Source organism: Schistocerca cancellata, chromosome 2 (assembly GCF_023864275.1).
Source record: "Schistocerca cancellata isolate TAMUIC-IGC-003103 chromosome 2, iqSchCanc2.1, whole genome shotgun sequence".
NCBI classification, from domain to species: domain Eukaryota; kingdom Metazoa; phylum Arthropoda; class Insecta; order Orthoptera; family Acrididae; genus Schistocerca; species Schistocerca cancellata.
Genome location: NC_064627.1, coordinates 240,655,972 through 240,681,329, shown reverse-complemented (window position 1 = coordinate 240,681,329; position 25,358 = coordinate 240,655,972). Strand labels below are relative to the sequence as shown.

General features: G+C 42.2%; 1 protein-coding gene across 1 annotated transcript in view; it reads left to right on the top strand.

The window, feature by feature from the left end:
- LOC126144881 (uncharacterized) overlaps nucleotides 1–24,014 on the top strand; it is a 32,105-nt gene extending 8,091 nt beyond the window's left edge. The window contains exons 2-3 of the mRNA XM_049915518.1: nucleotides 20,801–21,059; nucleotides 23,706–24,014. Coding sequence (XP_049771475.1) covers nucleotides 20,801–21,059; nucleotides 23,706–23,938 — 492 coding nt within the window. The 3' untranslated portion in view covers nucleotides 23,939–24,014. The remainder of the gene's footprint in view (nucleotides 1–20,800; nucleotides 21,060–23,705) is intronic.
- Nucleotides 24,015–25,358: the final 1,344 nt, after the last annotated feature.

Here is a 25,358-nt window from a genome sequence, read left to right as displayed (position 1 = left end):
GTTGGCTCTGATAAGGACCGTTTATTTACTCGCATGTTTGTTTGCTTCTGGAGTGAGAGAATCAGCCGTCTAGGTATACCTAGACGCCCAGGGGACGCCCGCTTAGTTGTCAGGACACACCCTTCGTGGAGGCTTCTCTCATATCCCCCATTGGGCACAGTTAAATGTTATGATGGCCCTTTCAAATTATTTCAGTTATTTAGTCTGACATATCTGTTTCCCGAATTTGTTTGTTGGTGTGGTAAAATTGTATTGCAATATTTTGAGCAAGATTGCGTTTGGCAACGGTTAGAGATCATTAAATAAATCCTTACCACAGTTTCGACTGATCTAAACCCCGTCTTCATCAGACAAACGTGTAACAAAATTTCACGTCGGAAAATTTAAATAAGGAAGCGGTCTGACATTAATCCAATGAAAATCTGCTGTCAGCGCACATCTTTGTGCACATTATAAAATTCGTTGTCTCCTACGATTAGAGATTTTCAAGTAAAAATAGTTAAAATCCAGAAATAAAACCAATCATATAAAATGACCATGTTATGAGCTGCAAATCAATTCTGTAGTTGTGTTTTTGGTAAAACGATGAATGTTTTTGAAAAGAAAACCCTTGGCGCACAGTCCTTTCATTTGGGTCCTTTCTCGGCGTTCTTTTGGGAGTGAATACCCTGTAACCAGTGTTCCGCAAAAAGAACGCTCTCTTCCCTCCAGGGGTTTCCATTTGAGTTCACGAGGCATCCCCGTAACATTCGTGTGTTGAGTGAATCTACCGGCGACAAATCTAGCAGCACCCCTCTATAGGGGACGTTGTATGTCCGATGCCGTCAATGTTAAATTATCAAATTTTGTCACTCATTATCTTGGAAACTTTTAAGACACCAACTTACAATTTCTCATAATTATTGAATGCACCTTTCTGGATACACTGAATTAGAAATATTGCTAAAATTGTATTGATCTTTTTCTAAAACACTCAATTTTTTGACAGAATTTCGTAAATAAATTAACGTAACAACAAAACAACTCAGGATATTTTAATTATTCCAATTTCATATGTGTTGAATCTCACACTTAGCATGCTGTGAAAATTTCATGTCTCTACCATCAGTACTTTTTTTAGAAAACGGGTCATTTATTGCAAAAAATACAGTTCAGAGATATTGAGGTTTAAAACTTTTTTGTTACACATTCTTATACAGACTTACATTTCTGCGTCTTTTATGCACTAGAATTGCCCTGGCCCATAGTCTGTGTCCTCTTCAGTATCACATCAGCCCAGTGCTTGCCTCCTCCTTTTCTTTCTTGCTTCTTTTGTCATTTGCTGAGCAGTTAACTCTGCTTCACGCAGCCCTTTAGCTGTGTTCTGTCCAAATCTTACGCCTAACTTCTCCAGAACCTTAAGTCGTTCATAGTTTCCGCCATTAAAACTTATTACAGCGTCAGACACTGCAAACAAAAACATTTTTAGGCACACGGCACCACACAACATTACTGAATGACTCATTCACATTCTGGGCCTTCCTATGGAAACACTTCCTTAGAAATTCAGGATTTGCCAGATCTTCTAAATACGTTGAATTATCTGCATTAGTGCCAAAGGAAGAGAATATTTATGTGTAAATTCATGCCGAGTGTCAGAAAATTCAGTTTGCCTCTTGGAAATGGACACAAAGCATGACATGGCTTTTCATCAGTTGTTATTCGATGAAAGAAAGTGCTTGACACAGCTCTTTTCATCTTCTCTAAATTGTCACATTTATCTCTAATGGCCTTACCATAATATTCCTGTAATTCATCAATTGCTTTGTCCGTTAGTCTTCCAGCAAATTTTATTGTCTTGCCAGCAGACAGTTCTGTGTTACCCAGCTTGTTTTTTAGGTTATGCAGACGTGTTCCTATCCTTTTCTTGACATGTCTTACACACTCAAGTTTTTGTATAGGAACATCATATGGCTTACTCTTTTGTACTGCAATGAAAGCCTTGCTGTCTCCATCACCTAAGTAATTCGCATATCTGACACGTCTCCCCTTCTGCGAACACTGGAAAATGCTAACTGCTCCTTTTACCTCCATTCCCCCACTTGCGCCATCATAATTTTTTATACACTGCTGCTTATGAAGTAATCTGTTTTTCTGGATCACTGTACAACCTTGGCAGTACTTAATGAGAACTTCAAAATCCAAATCTTTTCCACTGACAATAATTATTGCTGATGTAAAACCATTTTTAGAACCAAACCCACGCTTTTGCCAGGATCCATCCACAACATTGCTGATGTCTGTCACCCTCATTTTGTTCAACAGCTTCTGATGCAGAAGCAACCATCGAATCTTCAGCCACAGCATTTACAGAGTCCCCAATTGCTGTTACATATTTCGTGTACCTAGAAGGTGGTTTTGGCAAATTTAACACATTGCAGAGAACTTTACCAGTCCCTGCACCCTTACCAATGCATCGAAGGCCATAGAACAGTTACACTTTAGTTTCATACCTGAACACTTTCATGAAGTGTGGAATGCTTTTTCGCTTTTGCACTTCTGACATTTAATAATTAATTTAGACACAACACCAATTCTAGCTCCTATATCCTCATAAAGTTTTACTTCACTACTACAAAGACAGCAAGAGACAGTTTCAGAAAGAGCTTGTGCAAGGATTTGCAGATTAATAATGACGTTGTCCATAATATCATTCTTTTACCACTGTCACCCATTTCTAAAGTTACTTTCCTTTTCGATGCACTGGGGGGTGTGGTCACTTCAGAAACATTATCGTGATTTCCTTCACTGTGTGCTAGCACACATGTTTTCAATTACTTCAGAAGAGAATTCAGGTCTCACATATCTGTTACCCGCAAATTTCCGTTTCTTGATATTACTTTTACGCTTAGTCATTTTAATTACGTATAAAAAGCAATAGAAATTAGCTTATTACAAAAATAGCTGATAATCACACTACTTTCAACGAAAATTAGTATCAGAAACAAAGGACTGATTTGTTTATTCGTAATGCCACCTTTTGAGACGTAGCAGTAGGCACAGAACAAAGCAATTCGCAGCCTTCTAGACTGTGTAATTCCCAAGGTATGACTGCTCAACTGTGGCAATAGATGCATAGCCGCGAAATTTGACACTCACAGGTCAACATTCAAAATATTTTATTAACGTCTCACTATTGTCTGATTTTAATGTATTATATACCAAAATGTTCAGGAAAGTCCAAAGTAAATTATAGAGTAGAAAACAGAAAATGTCAAATTTCAACGAATTTTACGTAAAATGTCGACTTAACTGCTTCGATGTCTTCCTTCAATCCGAACTGGCGGGAATCCCAAACAGTCGATCAGTGCTGAAGAATGGATCGCGCAAGTGTTCTATACGCTGTTTCCTGTATAGATGAGCTATACTTTCCTGAATTTCTCGCCATAAATTAAGTCAACCATTCGCCTTTCCTGCTACCGACCTTACGTGTTCGTTCTATTTCATATCGCTTTATAATGTTTCTCTTTGATATTTAATCGGTGTGACTGTGTTAAACAGCAGACCACTAACACTGCATTCGAATATTGCGGGATTATTTCTTCTACTCAGCCACATCAGCTCACATTTCTCTACAATTAGAGCTAGCTGTAGTTCGCCTCACCAAACGGGTATCTGTCTTTGTCATTCTGAAATCTTCTACATTCACTCAACGACGATAGTTTCCAGTGTACCATAGCATCATCAGCAGACAATCGCATATTGCTGCTCACCCTGTGTGTAAGATCATTTATGTATACAGAGAACGAGACCTATCCTGTCACACTTGGGTCCCTTTTAGCAGTAAACATGTCTCTAATGAGCACTCGGGTTCTGTTACTTAAGGAGCCTAAGAACAACTCACGTGCTGGAAACCTATTCCGTATCCTCGTATATTCGTTTAGATTTTACAGTGTGGTACCGTCTGAGAAGATTCTCAGAAATCTAAGAAAGTGGATTTTGCGTGATGTCCTGCATCCATGATCCGCCAGATATCATATGAGAAAAGGGCAAGTTGAGTTTCACACGAGCGATGCTTCCTAAATCGGTGCTGACTTGTGGACACAAACGTTTCTGCACCAAGGAAAACTTCGTACACATTACTATGCCTAATACAATGTAGAAAAGCCGTTGGCATTCAAAACAGCTTCCAGTCACGTCCAAATGGATAAATTTGCGTTCTGTAAGGTTTTCAAGGCAATCTTATACAATTCGTCCTGCAAAATAGTGTCACGTTCAAGATACTATGATGGAGGTGTACATTCTGATGTTCTATGTGGCACATTTGGTAGCTTTGTTTAAAAGTACTTGAGGATCGAGCCATGTAGCCTTTCCGTGTCGGAAAGCTTTAACACTCGGTGAACAGTTCGGATATGGCCGTTGGAGGCGGCGCTGGAGAAATAGCTTGGTCGGAAACGAAGTTTATTGTAACACACGCAAACATTCTTCTCTGACAGGTGTTAGTATGGAGCGCAGTAACTAAAAATAAGTCACTTCATGACTACTGAATGAGCATTAATAATAACTGGAGTCTGAAGGCCCGTAAATTTCATAGCAAATTGAAAGTTACAATATACAGTGTCCACACACCAGCCATACCCCAACAGAATACTTAAAAGGACTCACAATATCGATCAGTAACGTCTCTTTCCAAAGTAGACCACAACAGATCAATAATATTGAGATCTGGTGACTCTGGTGGCCAGGGGGGGATGGGACAATTCATCCTCTTGCACACGAAATCAGTCCTACAGACTGTCTGAACATTGGCCCTGTTGTCTTGGAACACAGCATCACGACTGGGGAGAAACATTGGGATGGACCCGATCAGACAAAGTGGTCTCACAATTACTGGCTGTAATGCGAACATGAAACTTAATCATATGTTGGATGGATACCACCATATAGTTACCCAAATCATCACAGAAACTCGGCCATCTTTCACTCTAGTTACCTAAATTCGGTCAGAAGCTTGAAGCAGTGTAAAGCAAGACTCATCCAGGAAATGACTTCCTTCCATTCCCCGACAGTCCCGGTTTTATGACTTCGGCATCACGTTTTCTTATCATGGACATTAGCTCCACTGATGAGTGGTTCTGGAATTGTATCTCGGCCTGCAATTCACTGATTATGAAGCTCCCTTCGTGGTGTTTTGGTGCTGATAGGACTCGCAGTCGGGATATGGGTTACTGCAGTGACTTTTGCAGCTGTAATTCTAATACTTTTCGTCACAATCCTCTTCAGCGACCGTGTGTTACGATCACTCAACACACACTTTCTTCCGCATTGTGACTTACCACAAGATTTTTTTTCCACTTCACATGTATAAGGTATAAATTTTCGACACGGCGCCTCTTGAAACTCCAATCACTTCGACTCTGTTGGTTACGGAACCCCAGCATATAAGCACCAACAATTTTCGCACGTCCGAATTCACTTACGAGCTACAACATAGTTCGCTCACAACTATGCAGAACCTGACAACGAATGACACCAGCAACGTATTCAGTACCTTGCTCAGGAGCCGTTCGTGATCAAATAAAATAGCGCCACCAGCAGGCTTGGCTAACATCTACAATTATATTCAGGCATCCATATCTCGTGGTGTTTCCATGTTTCTGTCGAATCCTTGTTTCAAAGAAGGTGCGAATTTAATCTTTGCACTTATTAAGCTTAATAATGTGTTACACTGCCTCGAAAATACTATGAATATTTTAAGTGATTATAAGTAATGAGCGGTTTACATTTATAGCGTGCCATAACAAAACATCTGCACGGCGATGAGGTGAGCAATGGGGATACTATACATTGATTATAGAATATGACTCAAGTTGTATGAATATATTACCATCGTAAGTAAATGTGATGAATAGTGAGAGTAGGCGAGACTCTGCATAGACCTCTCACGCAAATGAAAACAACAAATAAAGGGGAGTGTATTATGTTACAACAAAGGAATTCAAGAGGAAAAACTTACGGAACGTAAGTCATAACATGTGGTACTTGTGTAGAACAAATAGGAGATACGTACGTCTGGAGGTTTCTTCTTCACACTTCGCCGTTGCAAACTGACGATACACCATGGCACAGACACAAATCTGAATGCAGCCAAAGAAAGCAAGTTGCACGAGGGAGACTGAACACCCACTTTGTTGTTAAACACCATGACCACACAACCACGACAACGTGGTTCTTGTAATTCGTTCGATGTTGCACATCATCTTGGACCCTTCAGTGTATCTATTTTGCTTCTTTTTTCACTGTCCACTAAACCTTCTTCCTGTTTTCATGCTTGACCTGTGTTCAATTTTTGACGGGTTATCCATTGGGCCGTCTATAGGGGAATGTGGAGTATCTCTTGTGAGTCTCTATATGTCCTACACGTCACTGGGGGGGGGGGGGGGGGGGGGAGGAGGGGGTGTTAACTGAGAAACTTTCTTGCACTCAGAGCAGGTGGAAAAACAGGTAGTAATGACAAACTTACTTGTGAAATATAAATACAAATGAATAACGAACACAAACACGTTGGGAAAACTTATGAGACTGAGAATAACGCTTCTGCGAGAAAACACAACACAATGCACATTGTGTTCCGTGCAGACACTACTTAAGATATTCAGACAAGGTTTTCAGCAAACTACGAAACAGTGTAATTTGCCTGCATGCTCAAAGTATGTAAGCGTGTTCAGATACTGCAGTAACTGTGTGTTTTATTAATCTTTTGCTAGCGGAAGCAACGGTAGAGAAAGGAATCGTGGATTCAGAAGAGATCCATCAATTTGATACACAAGACGAAACCGACTTTATGATATTAGACCAACTCTTAGTTGGCCGTCAATGGAATTTCCTAACTGTAGATCAGCTTCATTTCTTACATAATGCGGTCTCTCTGTCGATGTTTGTTGTCATGTAGTGCACGGGGTTCCAGTTTCGTCAGTGTGCAGGATAAAGCATTTTTTCATGAATGTCACCAATGTTTATTATTCAGAGACAGTAAACTCTTCCTCACTTCATACTTGTACATAGAATGTTTCTCATTAACGTATTCTTTAAACGAGGAACTAGTTTCAGAATACTACCTACAGATTTGTTTTCAATTTTCCTGAATCTAGCAGTTGCAAATTGTGGTAATATTTAAATTTCCTAACGTTACTTAACGTCTTCTATCTAAAGTACCCTTTCAAGTCAGTTACAATAATTTACTTGTTGCAATTACCTTTCTTTTTCAGGTATAATGATTGATTGGTGACGTCTCTCAGCTTGTCCACTCTCGCTTCTGGTTTTGTTAATGACACTCATAAGCAATCTCATGTTCACTGTGGCATATGTGGTAGTTTTATTCAAAACTGTTTAACGCTCGAGCCTTGCAACCTCTCTGTGTAACAGATTTTATCACTCGGTGAAAAATTCTGATGCGACCGCGAAAGCGGCGTTGATAAAATATCCAGGTGGAAAAAGAACATGAAGTTTATTGTAACATACATTAACAATCTTCTCTGAAAGACGGTGGTTTGGAACGCAATAACTTAAGATAAGTCACTTCTGAATACTGAATGAACGGTAACAATATCTGAAGTCTGAAAGCTCGAAAATGTCTTAGCAAATTGAAACTTCCAGCATACAATATCCAAACACGATGAATACCGAAATCAGACTCCTGAAAGAACGCACAGTAGCTTGAGTTCGCCGTAATGTCGAAGAAAAGCTTAGACAAATATTAAAAAGTCCAGTTGCCGGTCACAGCGTCAGAGGCGACTTTTCTTCGATGTAGAGGCTACCATACTATAGGTCCGTAACTGGCAGCTCCTGGAGCCGAGAGTCGATGTGGACAGTGACGTCACATCGGCGGTTCGAGAGTAGGGTCGTGATTGTGGCAATGCTTTTGAAATCCACGCCTGGCCCAAGAAACTCTTTCAGAATGAATTGATAGAGCGTAGGTCGGATGCCGGCCGAAATACTACAAGACGCCAGTTCACTATCCTATCCATGTTGTTGGTTGCTGGATGAATAGGTGCAAGGCCTCGATACAATGTCACTTCCTCCCCCCAACCCTCACCACTCGCAAAGAGAGACTGGTGGTAGCACGTATCAGCGTCCCTGGAAGGTGGCTCCCCGCTGGCAGCCGTCTGGGCAGTCTGGAGGGAGGGAGGGGGAGGGAGAGGGGAGACAAAGGTGTACTTCCATGTAATGGTGCTGGTGTGGCGTGTGGAGCGACTGAGCAGCTGGGGACCCATGCTGGGAGCCAGCTTCAAGCTCGACTGAGACAGGTTGGCAGTTTACGGGATGGCCATTGTGAAAAATTGTGCCGCTGAAACAAAAGGTGAGAGTAGACTACTGAACACACAAAGGGTTCCATAGTGAGGACTAAATTGATTAATGTGTGTGTCGCACACTGTGCCATCTTGAAGCATCACCTCTGCCATGGCCCAGCCCCTAAAATCGGAAAAGATTGCAGGAAACTAACGCTTATGGCCTTTGGTGAAGGCAAGGGCCGACACGGTTTAATGGAGAGTGTAGTGGTGGTGGCTGCACTGCTGAGAGGATGGCTAGTCTGTGGTTGGATTAACAATAGTTACCACAAGATTTGGTACATAGAACAACTGAGTGGCATGATAGTTAATTCAGAGGGGTCCACTTCAGATGTGTGGCCCTTCACACAGTAGTGGTTGGCATTGCCACCATGCAGATGCCATCATGCAGTTAATGGAGTTCTTGGACTGACTGGTCTCACTGCATGTTATGTGTTACCAAATACAATAATTTCATACACATGAAGATGGCATTTTAAAATCCTGAAATCAGTCAAGATTTGAATAAATATTAGTACAACTCAAGTGGGTCTTTCTAAGCTAATTAGGATGATAGATAAATGCAATGAATGTGGTCTGCTGTAGAGATTTTCTGCTGGGGTTGGCCCATCCGGTGGAGTGAAATAATAAGAAGCCTGAAAGAGGGTAAGGTCCTCATCCAAAGGGTGATGGCGGTGGACAGCTGGGATTTAAATATATGGATCATTAGAAGTGTGGTGGAACGGCGCTATGCCATTTACTCCACGGAAGAAAACTGGGGGCCTTTATTTGTTACAGTAGTTATTGGAAGACCTTCAATTGAAAAAATGCACATCAGGGTTTGATTGTCACCCTGTGGACGTGCTAAATATGTGAGAGACAGGGGAAGCCACTGGCAGCATCATAGGTGATTAAACAAGACTATCCAGGAATGGCCCTGTAAAATCCAGGTATAGGAGAAACTGCGGGGCAGAATCAGGCTAAGGAGAAAAGACATTGAAGGGTGACCCACCTGCTCTGGGAGATGGGGCAAGAGGCAAACATGTGGGAGACTGTTGCGTCATTCCCCAGCTAGTGGACATGTTGGAAGACCAGACACATGGTGAGCACAATCCCCAATGTGCAACAGAGACAACACATACTGTTGGAGTGCTGCTGGTGTCACTATCCTGGTTCAACCATTGTCCCCCTCAAGAAGGAACACGTCACTGAGGATGGAGAGCACACCTGGCGTTACCAGTAGGTCTGGATCTCCAGGTGATGCTACTGCTTATGGTCTAGTGCCCAAGAACATTGCCCAGATTTTGTGGTACAGAACTCTCAGCAGTCTGGCATGTGAGGTGTTTGGCCTCCAACTGCAGGGTGGACTTGGCGACCTCAGCATGGTGTCCAGTTGGAAATGACTTTGTGATCTGTGTGGAAGGCACGATTCAGGTCCATGGGCAGACACAAGAGAAGGTCTGCATGTCAAATTCTCAAATAGTACTGAATGTCATAATTATACCTCGAAAGAAACATAGAATAACAATGAATGTGGCATGCCACTAGCGGTGGAATACCCCGTGGTCTAGGGGTAGGGTCTTTGATTCATAATCAAAACGTCTTCGGTCCCGGGATCGATCCCCGCCACTGTCTAAATTTTGATAAATAATCAGCATTGGCGGCCGAAGGCTTCCGGCATAAGAAGTCAGCCTCATTCTATCAACAGCCTTGTCAAAGAGGGCGGAGGAGCGGATAGAGGTTCAGGGCACTCTCTTGTCCTAAGGGTGGGAAATTGTCCCTAAAGGTGGAAGAATCAGCAATGATCAACGACATGAGGATGCAGAAGGCAATGGAAACCACTGCATTAAAGACACGAACCGTGTATCCACAGGACATGTGGCCTGTAATTGAAGAAGTGTCATTATGATCTCTCCATTGGCAATAGATTCCGGAATAGTCCCCCATTCGGATCTCCGGGAGGGGACTGCCAAGGGGGAAGTTACCATGAGAAAAAGATTGAATAATCTACGAAAGGATAACGTTCTACGAGTCGGGTCGTGGAATGTCAGAAGCTTGAACGTGGTAGGGAAACCAGAATATCTGAAAAGGGAAATGCAAGGCTCGATCTAGATTTAATAGGGGTCAGTGAAGTGAAGTGGAAGGAAGACAAGGATTTCTGGTCAGATGAGTATCGGGTAATATCAGCAGCAGCAGAAAATGGTATAACAGGTGTAGGATTCGTTATGACTAGGAAGGTAGAGCAGAGGGTGTGTTAATGTGAACAGTTCAGTGACCGGGTTGTTATAATCAGAATCGACAGCAGACCAACACCGACAACGATAGTTCAGGTATACATGGCGACGTCGCAAGCTGAAGTTGAACAGATAGAGAAAGTGTATGAGGATATTGAAAGGGCAATGCAGTATGTAAAGGGGGACGAAAATCTAATAGTCATGGGCGACTGGAATGCAGTTGTAGGGGAGGAGTAGAAGAAAAGATTACAGGAGAATATGGGCTTGGGACAAGGAATGAACTAGTTTCAGCTAGTAATAGCGAATACCCTGTTCAAGAATCACAAGAGGAGGAGGTATACTTGGAAAAGGCCGGGAGATACGGGAAGATTTCAATTAGATTACATCATGGTCAGACAGAGATTCCGAAATCAGGTACTGGATTGTAAGGCGTACCCAGGAGCAGATATAGACTCAGATCACAATATAGTAGTGATGAAGAGTAGGCTGAAGTTCAAGACATTAGTCACTACGCAAAGAAGTGGGATATGGAAGTACTAAGGAATGACGAGATACGTTTGAAGTTCTCTAACGCTATAGGTACAGCAATAAGGAATAGCGCAGTAGGCAGTACAGTTGAAGAGGAATGGGCATCTCTAAAAAGGGCCATCACAGAAGTTGGGAAGGAAAACATAAGTAAAAAGAACATAGCTGCGAAGAAACCATGGGTAACAGAAGAAATATTTCAGTTGATTGATGAAAGGAGGAAGTACAAACATGTTCCGGGAAAATCAGGAATACAGAAATACAAGTCGCTGAGAAATGAAATAAATAGGAAGTGCAGGGAAGCTAAGACGAAATGGCTGCAGGAAAAATGTGAAGACATCGAAAAAGATATGATTGTCGTAAGGACAGACTCAGCATACAGGAAAGTCAAAACAACCTTTGGTGACATTAAAAGCAACGGTGGTAACATTAAGAGTGCAATGGGAATTCCACTGTTAAATGCAGAGGAGAGAGCAGATAGGTGGAAAGAATACATTGAAAGCCTCTATTAGGGTGAAGTTTTGTCTGATGTGATAGAATAAGAAACAGGAGTCGATATAGAAGAGATAGGGGATCCAGTATTAGAATCGGAATTTAAAGAGCTTTGGAGGACTTACGGTCAAATAAGGCAGAAGGGATAGATAACATTCCATCACAATTTCTAAAATCATTGGGGGAAGTGGCAAAAAAACGACTATTCACGTTGGTGTGTAGAATATATGAGTCTGGCGATATACCATCTGACTTTCGGAAAAGCATCATCCACACAATTCCGAAGACGGCAAGAGCTGACAAGTGCGAGAATTATTGCACAATCAACTTATCAGCTCATGCTTCGAAGCTGCTTACAAGAATAATATACAGAAGAATGGAAAAGAAAATTGAGAATGCGCTAGGTTACGATCCGTTTGGCTTTAGGAAAAGCAAAGGGACGAGAGAGGCAATTCTGACGTTACGGCTAGTAATGGAAGCAAGGCTAAGGAAAAATCAAGACACTTTCATAGGATTTGTCGACCTGGAAAAAGCGTTCGACAATATAAAATGGTGCAAGTTGTTCAAGATTCTGAAAAAAGTAGGTTCAAAATGGCTCTGAGCACTATGGGACTTAACTAATGAGGTCATCAGTCCCCTAGAAATTAGAACTACTTAAACCTAACTAACCTAAGGACATCACACACATCCATGCCCGAGGCAGGATTCGAACCTGCGACCGTAGTGGTCGCGCGGTTCCAAACTGAAGCGCTTAGAACCGCACGGCCACACTGGCCGGCGAAAAAAGTAGGGGTAAGCTATAGGGAGAGACGGGTCATATACAATCTGCACAACAACCAAGAGGGAATAATAAGAGTGGACGATCAAGAACGAAGAGCTCGTATTAAGAATAGTGTAAGACAAGGCTGTAGCCTTTCGCCCCTACTCTTCAATCTGTTCATCGAGGAAGCATTGATGGAAATAAAAGAAAGGTTCAGGAGTGGAATTAAAATACAAGGTGAAAGGATATCAATGATACGATTCGCTGATGACATTGCTATCCTGAGTGAAAGTGAAGAAGAATTACATGATCTGCTGAACGGAATGAACAGTCTAATGAGTACAGAGTATGTGTTGAGAGTAAATCGGAGAAAGACGAAGGTAATGAGAAGTAGTAGAAATGAGAACAGCGAGAAACTTAACATCAGGATTGATGGTCACGAAGTCAATGAAGTTAAGGAATTCTGCTACCTAGGCAGTAAAATAACCAATGACGGACGGAGCAAGGAGGACATCAAAAGCAGACTCGCTCTGGCAAAAAAGGCATTTCTAGCCTAGAGAAGTCTACTAGTATCAAATACCGGCCTTAATTTGAGGAAGAAATTTCTGAGGATGTACGTCTGGAGTACAGCATTGTATGGTAGTGAAACATGGACTGTGGGAAAACCGGAACAGAGGAGAATCGAAGCATTTGAGATGTGGTGCTATAGACGAATGTTGAAAATTGGGTGGACTGATAAGGTAAGGAATGAGGAGGTTCTACGCAGAATCGGAGAGGAAAGGAATACGTGGAAAACACTGATAAGGAGAAGGGACAGGATGATAGGACATCTGCTAAGACATGAGGGAATGACTTCCATGGTACTAAAGAGAGGCTGTAGAGGGAAAAAACTGTAGAGGAAGACAGAGATTGGAATACGTCAAACAAATAATTGAGGACGTACGTTGCAAGTGCTACTCTGAGATGAAGAGGTTAGCACAGGAAAGGAATTCGTGGCGGGCCGCATCAAACAAGTCAGCAGACTAATGACCAAAAAAAAAAAAAAAAACTTTCTAACACTTTGATGAATGGAGTAAAGGCGTATGGTCTGTGAACAGTGTGAAATGGTGGCTGCAGACACAGTAATGACACGTATTTTCTCCACGTATGGTTGCTAGGGCTTCGTTCTCTGTCTGACTATTTTTGCACAATGCAGTGGAGAGGGTCTTACGCACAAATATAAGATGTCTCCCTGTGTCAGTGACATGTAAGAGGCCCACAACCAACCCAATGGCCAAGACATCAGATGCCAAGTTTAGGGGCTCGGTGGTGTCATAGTCCATGAGGTACATGGGGTATAGAAGGAGAGTGTGTTTCAAGTTTCAGAAGGCTTTATCACATTCGCAATGAACCTTTTTGCATAAGAGGTGGTGTAATATTTCTACAAAACTGTTCCCTCAACACTAATTTTAGTTGGCTGGTGTTGGATGGAGCCGGAAGATTTTGCACTGCATCAGTATGCATTTCGGTAGGACAGATGCCTGACACACTAAAACCGTGATTCAAATATTCTTCTTGATGAACGAAAAAATAATATTTTTCTTTCCTGCATTTCTGACTGACCTGTTGGAATATCGTCAACAGTGTGTACAGGTTGTTAGGCAAGTCATGTGTGTCCTTGCCTGTGAGAAGAATGTCATCCAAATAGTTTACTGTGCCTGGATCACAGTTAGTGAGATGCTCAAGCTAGCACTGAAAAATGGTCTGAGCACTGCAATGCCAAACTGATGTCTGCTATAAAACAAGTTCCATCAAATTCACAGAGCGATGTTTGGTTTTGTACGATGATGAATGTGGTTGCCCATTGGCTGTGGACAATAGAAGCGAGAGTATTTTCATCCTGCAACCACTGTAGCTCCAGCTGAAGTTTGTCTCTTAAGGTAAAGGGGACATTTCTGGCTTGGAAGAATTCAGTTCACTGATGGGAGAAGTACCACATGTGCCTTGAAAACTTCGACACCTGAGGAAGATTACTTGAATACTGTGCTGTACCTCGATCAGAAGACTGCCACGTAGGGACAGACAGCCAGCGACTTCACAATTAGAACGGAGTCGTGGATTAATAAACCGAGAGCTTTGAACAGATCGATTCACAAGACAATGATGGCTTCGGGAATGACGATAACCAAAATCCTGGCTGTGAGGGTGATCAAATGATACTGAGCTAGGCTGTAAGGTGGCAATTGACTGTAATGATGTCACTGCTGTAACTATGCAACTGAGTGCAAAAGGTAGTAAGGGAGGGGACCTCACATGACAATAAGATTACCAGTCTGTGATGGTCATACACGACCCCATGTCTATCAGGCAGCTCGATGGGCACATTGTTGATGGAAACCGTGAGTGACAGAGAGTACTTTGAAAGGCAAGGCACAGATTGGATGTAGGATACATAGGAACAGGTCCATACAGTTGGCATTCATTTAGACCACTGCTAGGCACTTTTCAGCCCCATATCTGGATTTTTTTACAAGAGTTGGCATCTACATCTACATCTACATTTATACTCCGCAAGCCAACAAACTGTGTGTGGTGGAGGGCACTTTCCGTGCCACTGTCATTTCGTCCCTTTCCGGTTCCAGTGGCGTATGGTTCGCGGAAAGAACGACTGCCGGAAAGCCTCCGTGCGTGCTCGAATCTCTCTAATTTTACATTCGTGATCTCCTCGAGAGGTATAAGTAGGGGGAAGCAATATATTCGACACCTCATCCTGAAACGTACCCTCTCGAAACCTGGACAGCAAGCTACACCGCGATGCAGAGCGCCTCTCTTGCAGAGTCTGCCACTTGAGTTTGCTAAACATCTCCGTAACGCTATCACGCTTACTAAATAACCCTGTGACGAAACGCGCCGCTCTTTGGATCTCCTCTATCTCCTCCGTCAACGCGACCTGGTACGGATCCCACACTGATGAGCAATACTCAAGTATAGGCTGAACGAGTGTTTTGTAAGCCACCTCCTTTGTTGATGGACTACATTTTCCAAGGACTCTCCCAATGTATCTCAACCTGGTACCCGCCTTACCGACAATTTAATTTTATATGATCATTCCACTTCATAACGTTCCTCACGCATACTCCCAGATATTTTACAGAAGTAACTGCTACTAGTGTTTGTTCCGCTATCATATAATCATACAATAAAGGATCCTGCCTATGGCGAGAAATAAAACACTGGTAGTGGGAAGCTGTTGAAGGTGGTTATGGCCACTGAGTTTTTGGTTGCATTATGTGAATCCAAGCGATCTTGTGAAACCCAGCTCACTCTGTTCGTTTACGACACCCAGAAAGCAGTCGGTAGAGACGGTCACGTACTTGCTGTACTCCTTGACTTCCAGATGGCGTTCGATGTATTCCCGCACAGCCGGCTGAGGAGCAAAATACGACCGTAGACAATATCAGGCCAACCGTGTGAGTGGATTGAAGAGTTCCTAGCCAACCGAACACAGCATATCATTCTGAGCGGAGAGAGGTCTTCAGATACTTCGGGTATGCTACAAGAGTATGTTATAGGACCATCACTTTTCGCATATGTACTGTACAAATTACATAGTAGATAACATCAGAAGTTCCATGAGGGTTTTCGTGAAAAATGCTCTTGTATACAAAGAAGCTGAAACGCTAGAAAACTGTAACGAAATGTAGGAAGACCTGCAGACGATCGACGTATGGGGCATGAAGTGGCAATTCACACTCAACATATACATATGTATCGTATTGCTATTGCATATTAGAATCAGTTATCTCCATAAAATATCTAGGATCATGGTAACATAGCGACCTGAAGTGGAATAACCACATAAAATTAATTGTGAATAAGGCAGATGCAAGACTGAGATACATTGGAAGAAAGATCGGGAAATGTAGACCATCAACAAAGGAAGCAGCTTACAAAACTCTCGGTCCACTAATACTTGAATTTTGCTCGTCAATTTCGAATCAGTGCCAACCAGAACTGATACATGAAATAGAGAAGATCCAAATAACAGCAACGCGTTTCGCTTCAGATTCATTTAGTAAGCGTAAAACCGTCATAGAGGTGCTCAGCCAACGCCAGTGGCAGACTTACCACGAGAGGCGTTCTGCATCACGTATGGCCTACTGTTGAAGTTATGAAAGCACACGTTCCCTGAAGGGTGAATCAACATACTGCTTCCTCCTACATGTATCTCACGAAGATACCATAAAGACAAAACCAGAGAGATTCCAGCCCGCACATAGGTTTACCAGTAATTGTTCTTCCCGTGAATCGTACGCGACTAAAGAGAGAAACAGGGAAGTGACAGTGGTACATAAATTACCCTCCGCCACTCACCATGAGCTCGCTTGCGTAGTTCAGATATAGAGGTTGACGTAGATAGTGAATCACAGGATAGCGAGAGGAGATACGTGCGAGTCCGCAGCTCATGGTCGTGCGGTAGCCTACCGCGCCCGGGTTCCTGGGTTCGATTCCCGATGGGGTCAGGGATTTTCTCTGCCTCGTGATGAAAGGGTTGTGGTGTGATGTCCTTAGGTTAGTTAGGTTTAAGTAGTTCTAAGTTCTCTCAAATGGCTCTGAGCACTATGGGACGTAATATCTATGGTCATCAGTCCCGATGACCATAGATGTTACGTCCCATTGTGCTCAGAGCCATTTGAACCATTTTTTTGATACGTGCGAGAATAATCACGCAGTCAACTTAACAGCCCGTGCATTTAAGTTTCTGGAAACAATAACATACAGATCAACGGAAAAAATAGTATCTGTTAGCTGACGATCGGCTTGGCTTTAATAATTTAAAGCATCCAGAGAGTAAGTTCTGACACTGCTCTTGATATTGCAGGCAAGACATAAATAATCAAAGAATATTGATAGAATTTGTCGATAGAGAATAAGCATTGAACACAGTTAAAGAGGTTCAACATATTCAGGAAAGTAGGTGTAAGCTATAAGGAAAGAGGGTAATCTAAAATACATTAGAATCAAGAGGGAAAAAGAATACTCACCGTAAACGGAGTGCTCAAAGTATAAAGTGCATAAAGGAGGCATGCAGTCATCAGGTAACACGCTTCAGCCGAAACATCGAAGAAGCAATGATGGAAAGACGAAATGATCAGGAGAGAGGTTAAAATTTAGGAGGAAAGGATGTGGAAAGCTTCGCTGATGAAAGTATTATCCTTAGTGAAAGTGAGGCTGAATTGCAGAACCTGTTGAATCAAATGAAAAGTCTCATAAGAACACTGAAAGTAAGCCGAAGAAAGACGAAAGTAATGGGGAATACATAAACAGATAAGTGATCAATTTAACATCATAAGTGGGAACCAAGAAGAAGGCAAATTACTCATGAACAGAGTCGATATATCAAGCAGACTGTCTCTGCTGAAGAGGAAATTCTTAGCCAATGAAGTCTACTAGTTTCTAAGAATGTGTGTTAGGAGCAGAGCATCTGGCGCTGGAGAAGGATGACGAGATTGTAGTGGATTGTTGAGATAACAAATGAGCAGAATTGGTAGTCAGAAGACTGATGACAAAAAATGAATCAGCATAGGTGTAGGAAAAACGCTTCAGTGAGCATACAGCTTGGATTATTCACACACGACATCCAGGAAGCAATGGAGGTAGATCATTACGAAAATTCCATTTTCTTCAATTTCTGAATCCATATCGTTAACTACTGTCTAATATACGATCGTACGGAGAGTTACTTTCCCGGATAAGTGATTGATTTCTAATTGGTTCCAGGAGTATTTGATTGATGGACCTCAGTATGTTACACTCCAAGGCGGATGTTCTGCAAAAACGAAAGAAAAAGCATGCGTCTGCCGAATAAATGTAACAGAATCTCTAAATTTCTCAATACACATAAGCGAATGATCATAATCAGAAACAACATAAGACTGCGGTTGACCGTGCTGTTGTCTACAGGACAATTGCTTGATCGGAAGGAAATACAAAAAGACTTGGACAAAATTGTTACTCGGTATAGTGCTAACAGCAACCGTCAAATGTGGATAAATGTAAGATAATGACTACGACAAACCGAAGATACAAGACAATATACGATTACAAGGAAATTGGTGAACATATTAAGCACGCCAAATTGCGTATGTACTTACAGATAAAATAAAGCTGCGATACAAAATTGGAAAATCACTAGAATCGGTATTTTGGAAGACGTACGGAAGACTGAAATTAACTGGAAGGATTCTGGGTAAGTATAATTTATATATATTTAGAGTACTGTGACACTTTTCATGATTTAGAGTCAATTGTCAGTTTTTGCACCATACAAATGTCTTGTCTAAATCATTTTGGGATTCGTTTTTATAATCTGATGACATTACATGGCGGTAAATGACAGCATCAAATGCAAACAATCTAAGAGCACTGCTCAGATTATCTCCTAAATCCTTTATGCAAATTATGAGGAGCAGGGGCCTTTGGAGTCTTGCTTCAGTTGTGTGACTGGATTCATAATTCACTAGCAGAAAGGGTACAGTACGTAGTGATCGACGGAAAATCATCGAGTAAAAACAGCAAAGTGATATCTGGCGTTTCGCAAGGAAGTGTTCAATCTAAGAGCACTGCTCAGATAATTTCCCAAATCCTTTACGTAGACTATGAAGAGCGGAAGGCTTGTAACACCTCCTTACGGAACGCCGCATATCACTTTGATGTTTTAATCGATGATTTTCGGTCGATCACTTCGCACCGTAACCTTTCTGAGAGTAATCATAAATTTAGTCGCACATCTTAAGCAATCCTCCATAGGCACGCAATTTAGTTACAGTCTCTTGTGAGGAACGGTGTCACAAGTCTTCTCGAAATGTAGAAATGTCGAATCAAAATGAGATCCTCTGTTGACAACAATCATTATTTCGTGCGAATAAGGAGCCAGTTGTGTTTCACAAGAACGACATTTTCTGCATCCGTGTCGCCTGTGTGTCAAAAGACCCTTACCTTGCAAATAATTGATAATGTTCGAAAATATTATATGTTCCGAAATCCTAATGTAAATCGACGTTAATGATATGGCTCTGTAATTCGGTGGATTACTCCTATTTTCTTTCTTGATTATTGGTGTGACCTGTGCAATTTTCTAGTCTTTCCGTAAGAATCGTTCGTCGAGGGAGCGGTTGTATATGATTGCTAAGCATGCGGCTATTGCGTCATCATACTCTGAAAGGAAACTTATTGGTTTGCTATCTGGACCGGAAGACTTGCCTTTATTGCTTTAAGCTGCTTCGCTACACCCTTGGCAGCTGTTCTCGATTCGAATTCTGGAATATTTACTTCGTCTGCTTTGGTGAAGGAATTTTGTAAAACTGTGTTTAATAACTCCGCTTTAGTGGCGCTGTCATCGCTGAGATTATGCTGGTATCGCGCAATGAATGTAATGGCTATAACCCGCTGCTAGCGTTCTTTACACAGAACCAGACTATTATTTGAATTTTCCATCAGTTTTCGAGACAACATTTCATTGTGGAAGCTATTAAGAGCATCTCGCTTTGAAGTCCGCTTGAAGTTTCGAGCTTCAGTAAAACATCGGGAACCTTGAAATTTTTGCGGTTTTCCTTTTTTTTATTTGGCATGCTTTTTTCATTGTTTCAGCAACAGTGTTATAACCTGTTTTGTGTATCTTGGAGAATCAGCACCATCTTTTATTAATTTATTTGTTATAAAACTCTCAAACCCCTCAGATTCTATTTCTTTGAAATTAAGTCATGTCTCGTCTACACTTGTAGTTGTGAGAGAGTGGAGGGTGTCTCTTCGGAAGACGTCAAACGAATTTTTATCTGCTTCCTTGAATTTTTTGCGTTTACTTTCGGTGGATTTGGATGTTGTGGTGGTTGGTCTCACTACAACGACCTAGTGGTCACTAATCCCCGTGTCTGTCATTTTTCTCCCAATTTGCCCAGTGTTATTTGTTGTTAAGGGATCAAGTACGTTCTCGTAGCCATTTAAACTTCAAGAGCGGTCCTGAACCAAAAACTGAAAATAATTTTCGGAGAAAGCAGCTAGCACAATTATTGACAATATTTAATTCCTACCACTGACACTGATTACGTGTTTTCACAAAGAAATCGAGGTTGGATGAAAGTCACCAGAAACTATAATTGTATGTGTGGAACACTTATTTGTAATGAGATTAAGTTTCTCTGAACTGCTCAGAAACTGTATCATTGGAGTTGGTGGGTTGTAAAGTATAACCTCTATCCATACTAACTCACAGGAACTGTGTATTTCAGTTTTGCTACTTCTACCAGCAACAAAGACGCCGTCATTAACTGTATCGATATTTAACCTGCACTTTCTAAACATTGTTAGGTCCACTGTAAAAATTATCTCCTAGCACCTTGTCAGTATTCCTAATCCCAACTCTTTCTGGTAAGTGCTCACAACTAACTCTGTTCCTACCTACCATGCTCTTTGTTTTAGAATGTTAGTTTTTGTGTTTATTGTAGTTCCAGGGTGACTGGTACCTGGTGTCTCAATATATGAATGTACCATTCGGGCCGGAAGAAAAGATGTGTCTACAATTGAACTACAATCCTTCCTGGAGCGGTGAAGAGCCTCAAGTGGAACTCACAGTGAAAATAAAAAAGGAAACTGAGCAGACTAACATGGAGATGCGGTGTGTTCCTGCTGGACCCCCCGGGCCGCCTGGGAAAGGAAGTGCGGTATCAGTGTGTGTTCTCATGATGAACGAGACCGAATGGTACCGTAAGTATCTCGATACACACAAGCAGTTACTCCTTCTGATGAGACAGTAATAGTAACGTAACACCACAGAGCGCAGACACGTTCACATCCCTCTAAGCAATATAGGTTTATGTTGCGCACTGCGTACAGGATCGAGGGAAAGCATGTTCGACAACCAATCGAATGATCTTAGGTCGCGGGCTGCATTCAAAGTCATCGGCAATGGTGGCCGACGACTTATATGAATGTCTCCTCAAGACGAAGAGCTTGAACAGGTGCAGGCAAATAGGGCACGCATTGGGTGTCCGATGAGACACTGGCTTAGCGAAAGGATGTTTCTTTTCTGGTGCAGGAAGCCTGATCCCTCAATACATTAAGGGGAGGGGGCGAAGATACCCTGTGACTCTTTAGTTAGTTTTTATTTTAAAATTTTGAAAAAAATATTTATTGTTTTCAATGAATTCTTCTACTAGATTCCATATATGTTTTAAATTTTTAAGTCAAACTTGACCTGAAAATTTAAGTCTCAGCAGTAGCTGTCACTTGCTCCAGTGTATGTCGTATTATGTCCACGTTCTGAGCTCGCTTCCACTTGAATATTACATGACTAAGTCAGAAACAATAAACGAAATTTGCTTTTTCAAATTATTTGTGGTGGTCATAATGTCGGTAGCACACGTGAGTTGATATTACTAACAGTTGGTTGGTTGGTTGGTTTGGGGAAGGGGACCAGACAGCGAGGTCATCGGTCTCATCGGATTAGGGAAGGACGGGGAGGGAAGTCGGCCGTGTCCTTTGAAAGGAACTATCCCGGCATTTGCCTGGAGCGATTTAGGGAAATCACATTGCTAACAGTATGCTAAAAGGTATTTTTAGGCTTACACATCAGTATCTCTTTAAAAGGTGTGTTGCTAAGATATTTCAACAACAAGTAACGGATTTTTTTTTTCGGGTGAGCACTAAGTACTTCCCGCCGCCCCTCCTGGTAGCGCGTTCTGGCGTTGGTATTGCTAGAGTTATCCTGACCTGAGGTCCAGTGGTAGAGCAGTCGTACGGCCATTGCCCCTCTCCTGACTCTTAAAAAATGCTTATCACGTCCTTTCTGGTAATCAACACCTTTTAGTGGGAATGTCTGTCTGTGGGGGAAAGAATAAACTGTCGGCACGTCTTCACGTCCACCACTCGCATTTGAGACCGGTTTCTCCCGACATTGCCAGGAAAAGATTAAGCTGCTATTGTACGTCGGTTACATGCTGCCTACCACTCTCACACATTCACTGCAGCGGACTAAGTAGATATATCAGCAGATTCACAAAAAAATTGAGGGAAAGGTATGAATCATTATGAAAATAATTGAGATGTTGGGAAGTTGGGACATTTCAGAGGAAACCTGAGGAGGGGAGTTTCTCTGATTGAAGTGAGATGCCTAGAGCCCAAAGTTCCGTACTAAACACTGCATCGGCACATACATTCAGCTAGAAAGGCCGGACACGGTTAAAATGTGCACTGCACCTGCCAGGGTAGCAGTGCGCACGTTAGCACGCTGCTTTCGGGTTTCAGTGAGATGCAGCGGCCCCAGAACGAATCAGAATCAGTCCTGCGAATTAGCTTCAAGGGCGTGCTGAAAGGCTTGGATGTTGTTTCTATGCCGATCTCACATACGTCTAGTGATAAGCGGGCTGGTACCCACTTAGTGTCCCGGTTTCACTACAGACGAATTCTTCTATCTCACACTTTCATATGGGGCAACACTAGACGCAGACCCATGTGGGACATAAATGCCGTCGTGAGAGAAAAGGGTGTCGACAGTATGTCCATCCAGCCACCTTCTACAACTAACATTTCCAAACCCAGATTAATACGGCGATCCAGTGAATTTCCCGGCCTCGCGGGGTGGCCGCGCGTAGTTTCAGGCGTCACGTGATGGACTGCGTAGTCCGTCCCGCCGCAGGTTCGAGTCCTCCCTCGGGCCTGGGTGTGTATGTTGTAGTTAGTTTAAGTAGTGTGTAAGTCTGGGGACCGATGACCTAAGCAGTTTGGTCCCTTCGGAATTCACACACATTTGAGCATTTTGAAAATTCGCGATAAGGCCAGTAAAAACAAGTGGTGTGAGAGTAGCTAAAAAGTTAATTGGCAACAGACTCATAGTAAACACGTGACACGGAATGTTGACTCGTGATAAGACAATTTTAGTTTGAGCATATGCAGAGTGGTGCCAGTCACGTGTTAAAATTTAGACATCGATGACTTTCCAGCACACCAAACGTTGACATTATTGGCAAACAATTCCTACTCTGAAGAAGTAAGTGGATAACCTAGGTGTCAATAACGAGTCCGAGAAACTCATTCTTCATCCACATGATAGTGAAGCCAGCTTATTGACCCAAATTGAAAGGAGACTCCTGTTTCGTCATACCCATTTCACTGATATCTTTCGTCTTCATGTTCACCTACCCGTACAACGAGGAAACGAAAACAAACCTTGGCGTGCCCATTTAGAAGACGACTTCTCTCCATATCGTCCTTTCTTGTATTGCCTTGTGCCACTAGAGACTATGGAGGTGGTTTCTGCACATTGCAGCCTAGCTAATACAAATGTTAAGTGGCTACCTTTCCCCCCTCAGTATGTCATCTGTAACAAACAGACACCGTATATTTGTTTTTCAGCAACACTGCAGCACCAGATACTGTCCACTGACTACACCAGCTACGCGGTGACGCAAATGTGCCTCGTGTTTTACGACCCGCGCGACGACGAATTTCGGCGAATTTTCTTCGTCGATGTGCTGTCTCGTCAGCCGTCGATGCCCAAAGAAGAGCTGCAGCTTCTAAAGTCGATCGCCAGCGGTGGTGAGGCAGATATTGACAAGTTTAGAGACGCCGAAAATGTTGGCTGCTAAACGGGGATTTACTGATGTACACAGCTTGTACAAACCTACCTTGCATGAATAAAACCACTACGATTGAAGTGAAAGATATTCACCATGTTCTAAACCTAGCTACTCATAATATTATTAAATTCTTCTATATTTAATATTAGCGAAGCGCCGGCCGGGGTGGCCGAGCGGTTCTAGGCGCTTCAGTCTGGAACCACGCGACCGCTACGGTCACAGGTTCGAATCCTGCCTCGGGCATGGATGTGTGTGATGTCCTTAGGTTAGTTAGGTTTAAGTAGTTCTACGTTCTAGGGGACTGATGACCTCAGTGCTCAGAGCCTTTTGAACCATTAGCGAAGTATTATTAGACGTTTATATATAAATCCAAGGTACTTTGTAGGAAACGAGTTCCATTTATGAAAGTCTCAGTCAGTGATTCCCACTACCTGGGAGCGTATACACTTGCGCATAAATCCGGTTCTCGTTTATAACCTATGTTTTGATTAGATTAAACGTCTCAAATACATCATTCTCAGTTGGATCAGTTTCTGGAAGTCTGACTGCTTTATCTTACTGCAACAACAAAGGAACAAAGATATTGATGCTGGTCACTCAAAACACCTTTCCCGCCAGACAGTGCCTTTACAATTTCAGACTGCTCTCCGAATCTGAAGGTAATGGTATTATCTTTAACGAGAACCTAGTTATAACTTTGAATGCTAGAGAAAAGCTGTAAACATGAAACCAAATTTTGCGTTACTGTGAGCGGTTATTATTACAGTCAAATCTTGTAACCAAAAATGGTCAAATCTTCCAGGAAATAAGAGCACGCATATGGAATGTTACTGAGAGCAAAAAACTGAACTAAGAAACTTTGATGGTCTCGATAGGAGTTTAAGTATTTCGAAAAGTGAATCTAGTTGGCACTTACAAAAACTGTACTTCTGTAGTGATTTATACCATTTTTAAAATTACGGCAACTGTGACTAATAAACTTTGAGAAAAACTCCAGCACAAAGGCTGTGGTGGAATTACTTGTTTTGTTTATTTATTTACAACGCACTCCATTATATTATTTCTAATTCTACGTATTTGTATTGTGTGCGTGTGTGTTTTGATGGCAATAAAACGTTTGCGTTGTGTAAAGATGATGATTAGAGAAGGGAGAGGTTGAATCCCGGTGCCGGCATATAGGCTAATCCTCGCTAATAGTGAGGGGACCGCCAAACTTAACGTCCGCATTCGACGGATCACCATCAACAGTGTCACATGGCGTCACTTCACGGGACAATGCAGAGAGGTTTGGCATCTAAATCAGAACACTGACGCAATGTCTGGTGATCAGGAACTTTACGCCTCCACCTCTCCTCCCCTTGGCGGCTAAATACTGGCAGTGAAGACTTTTTCCACCACCAGGATTCGTAGCGGCTTACCCACGGGCCGA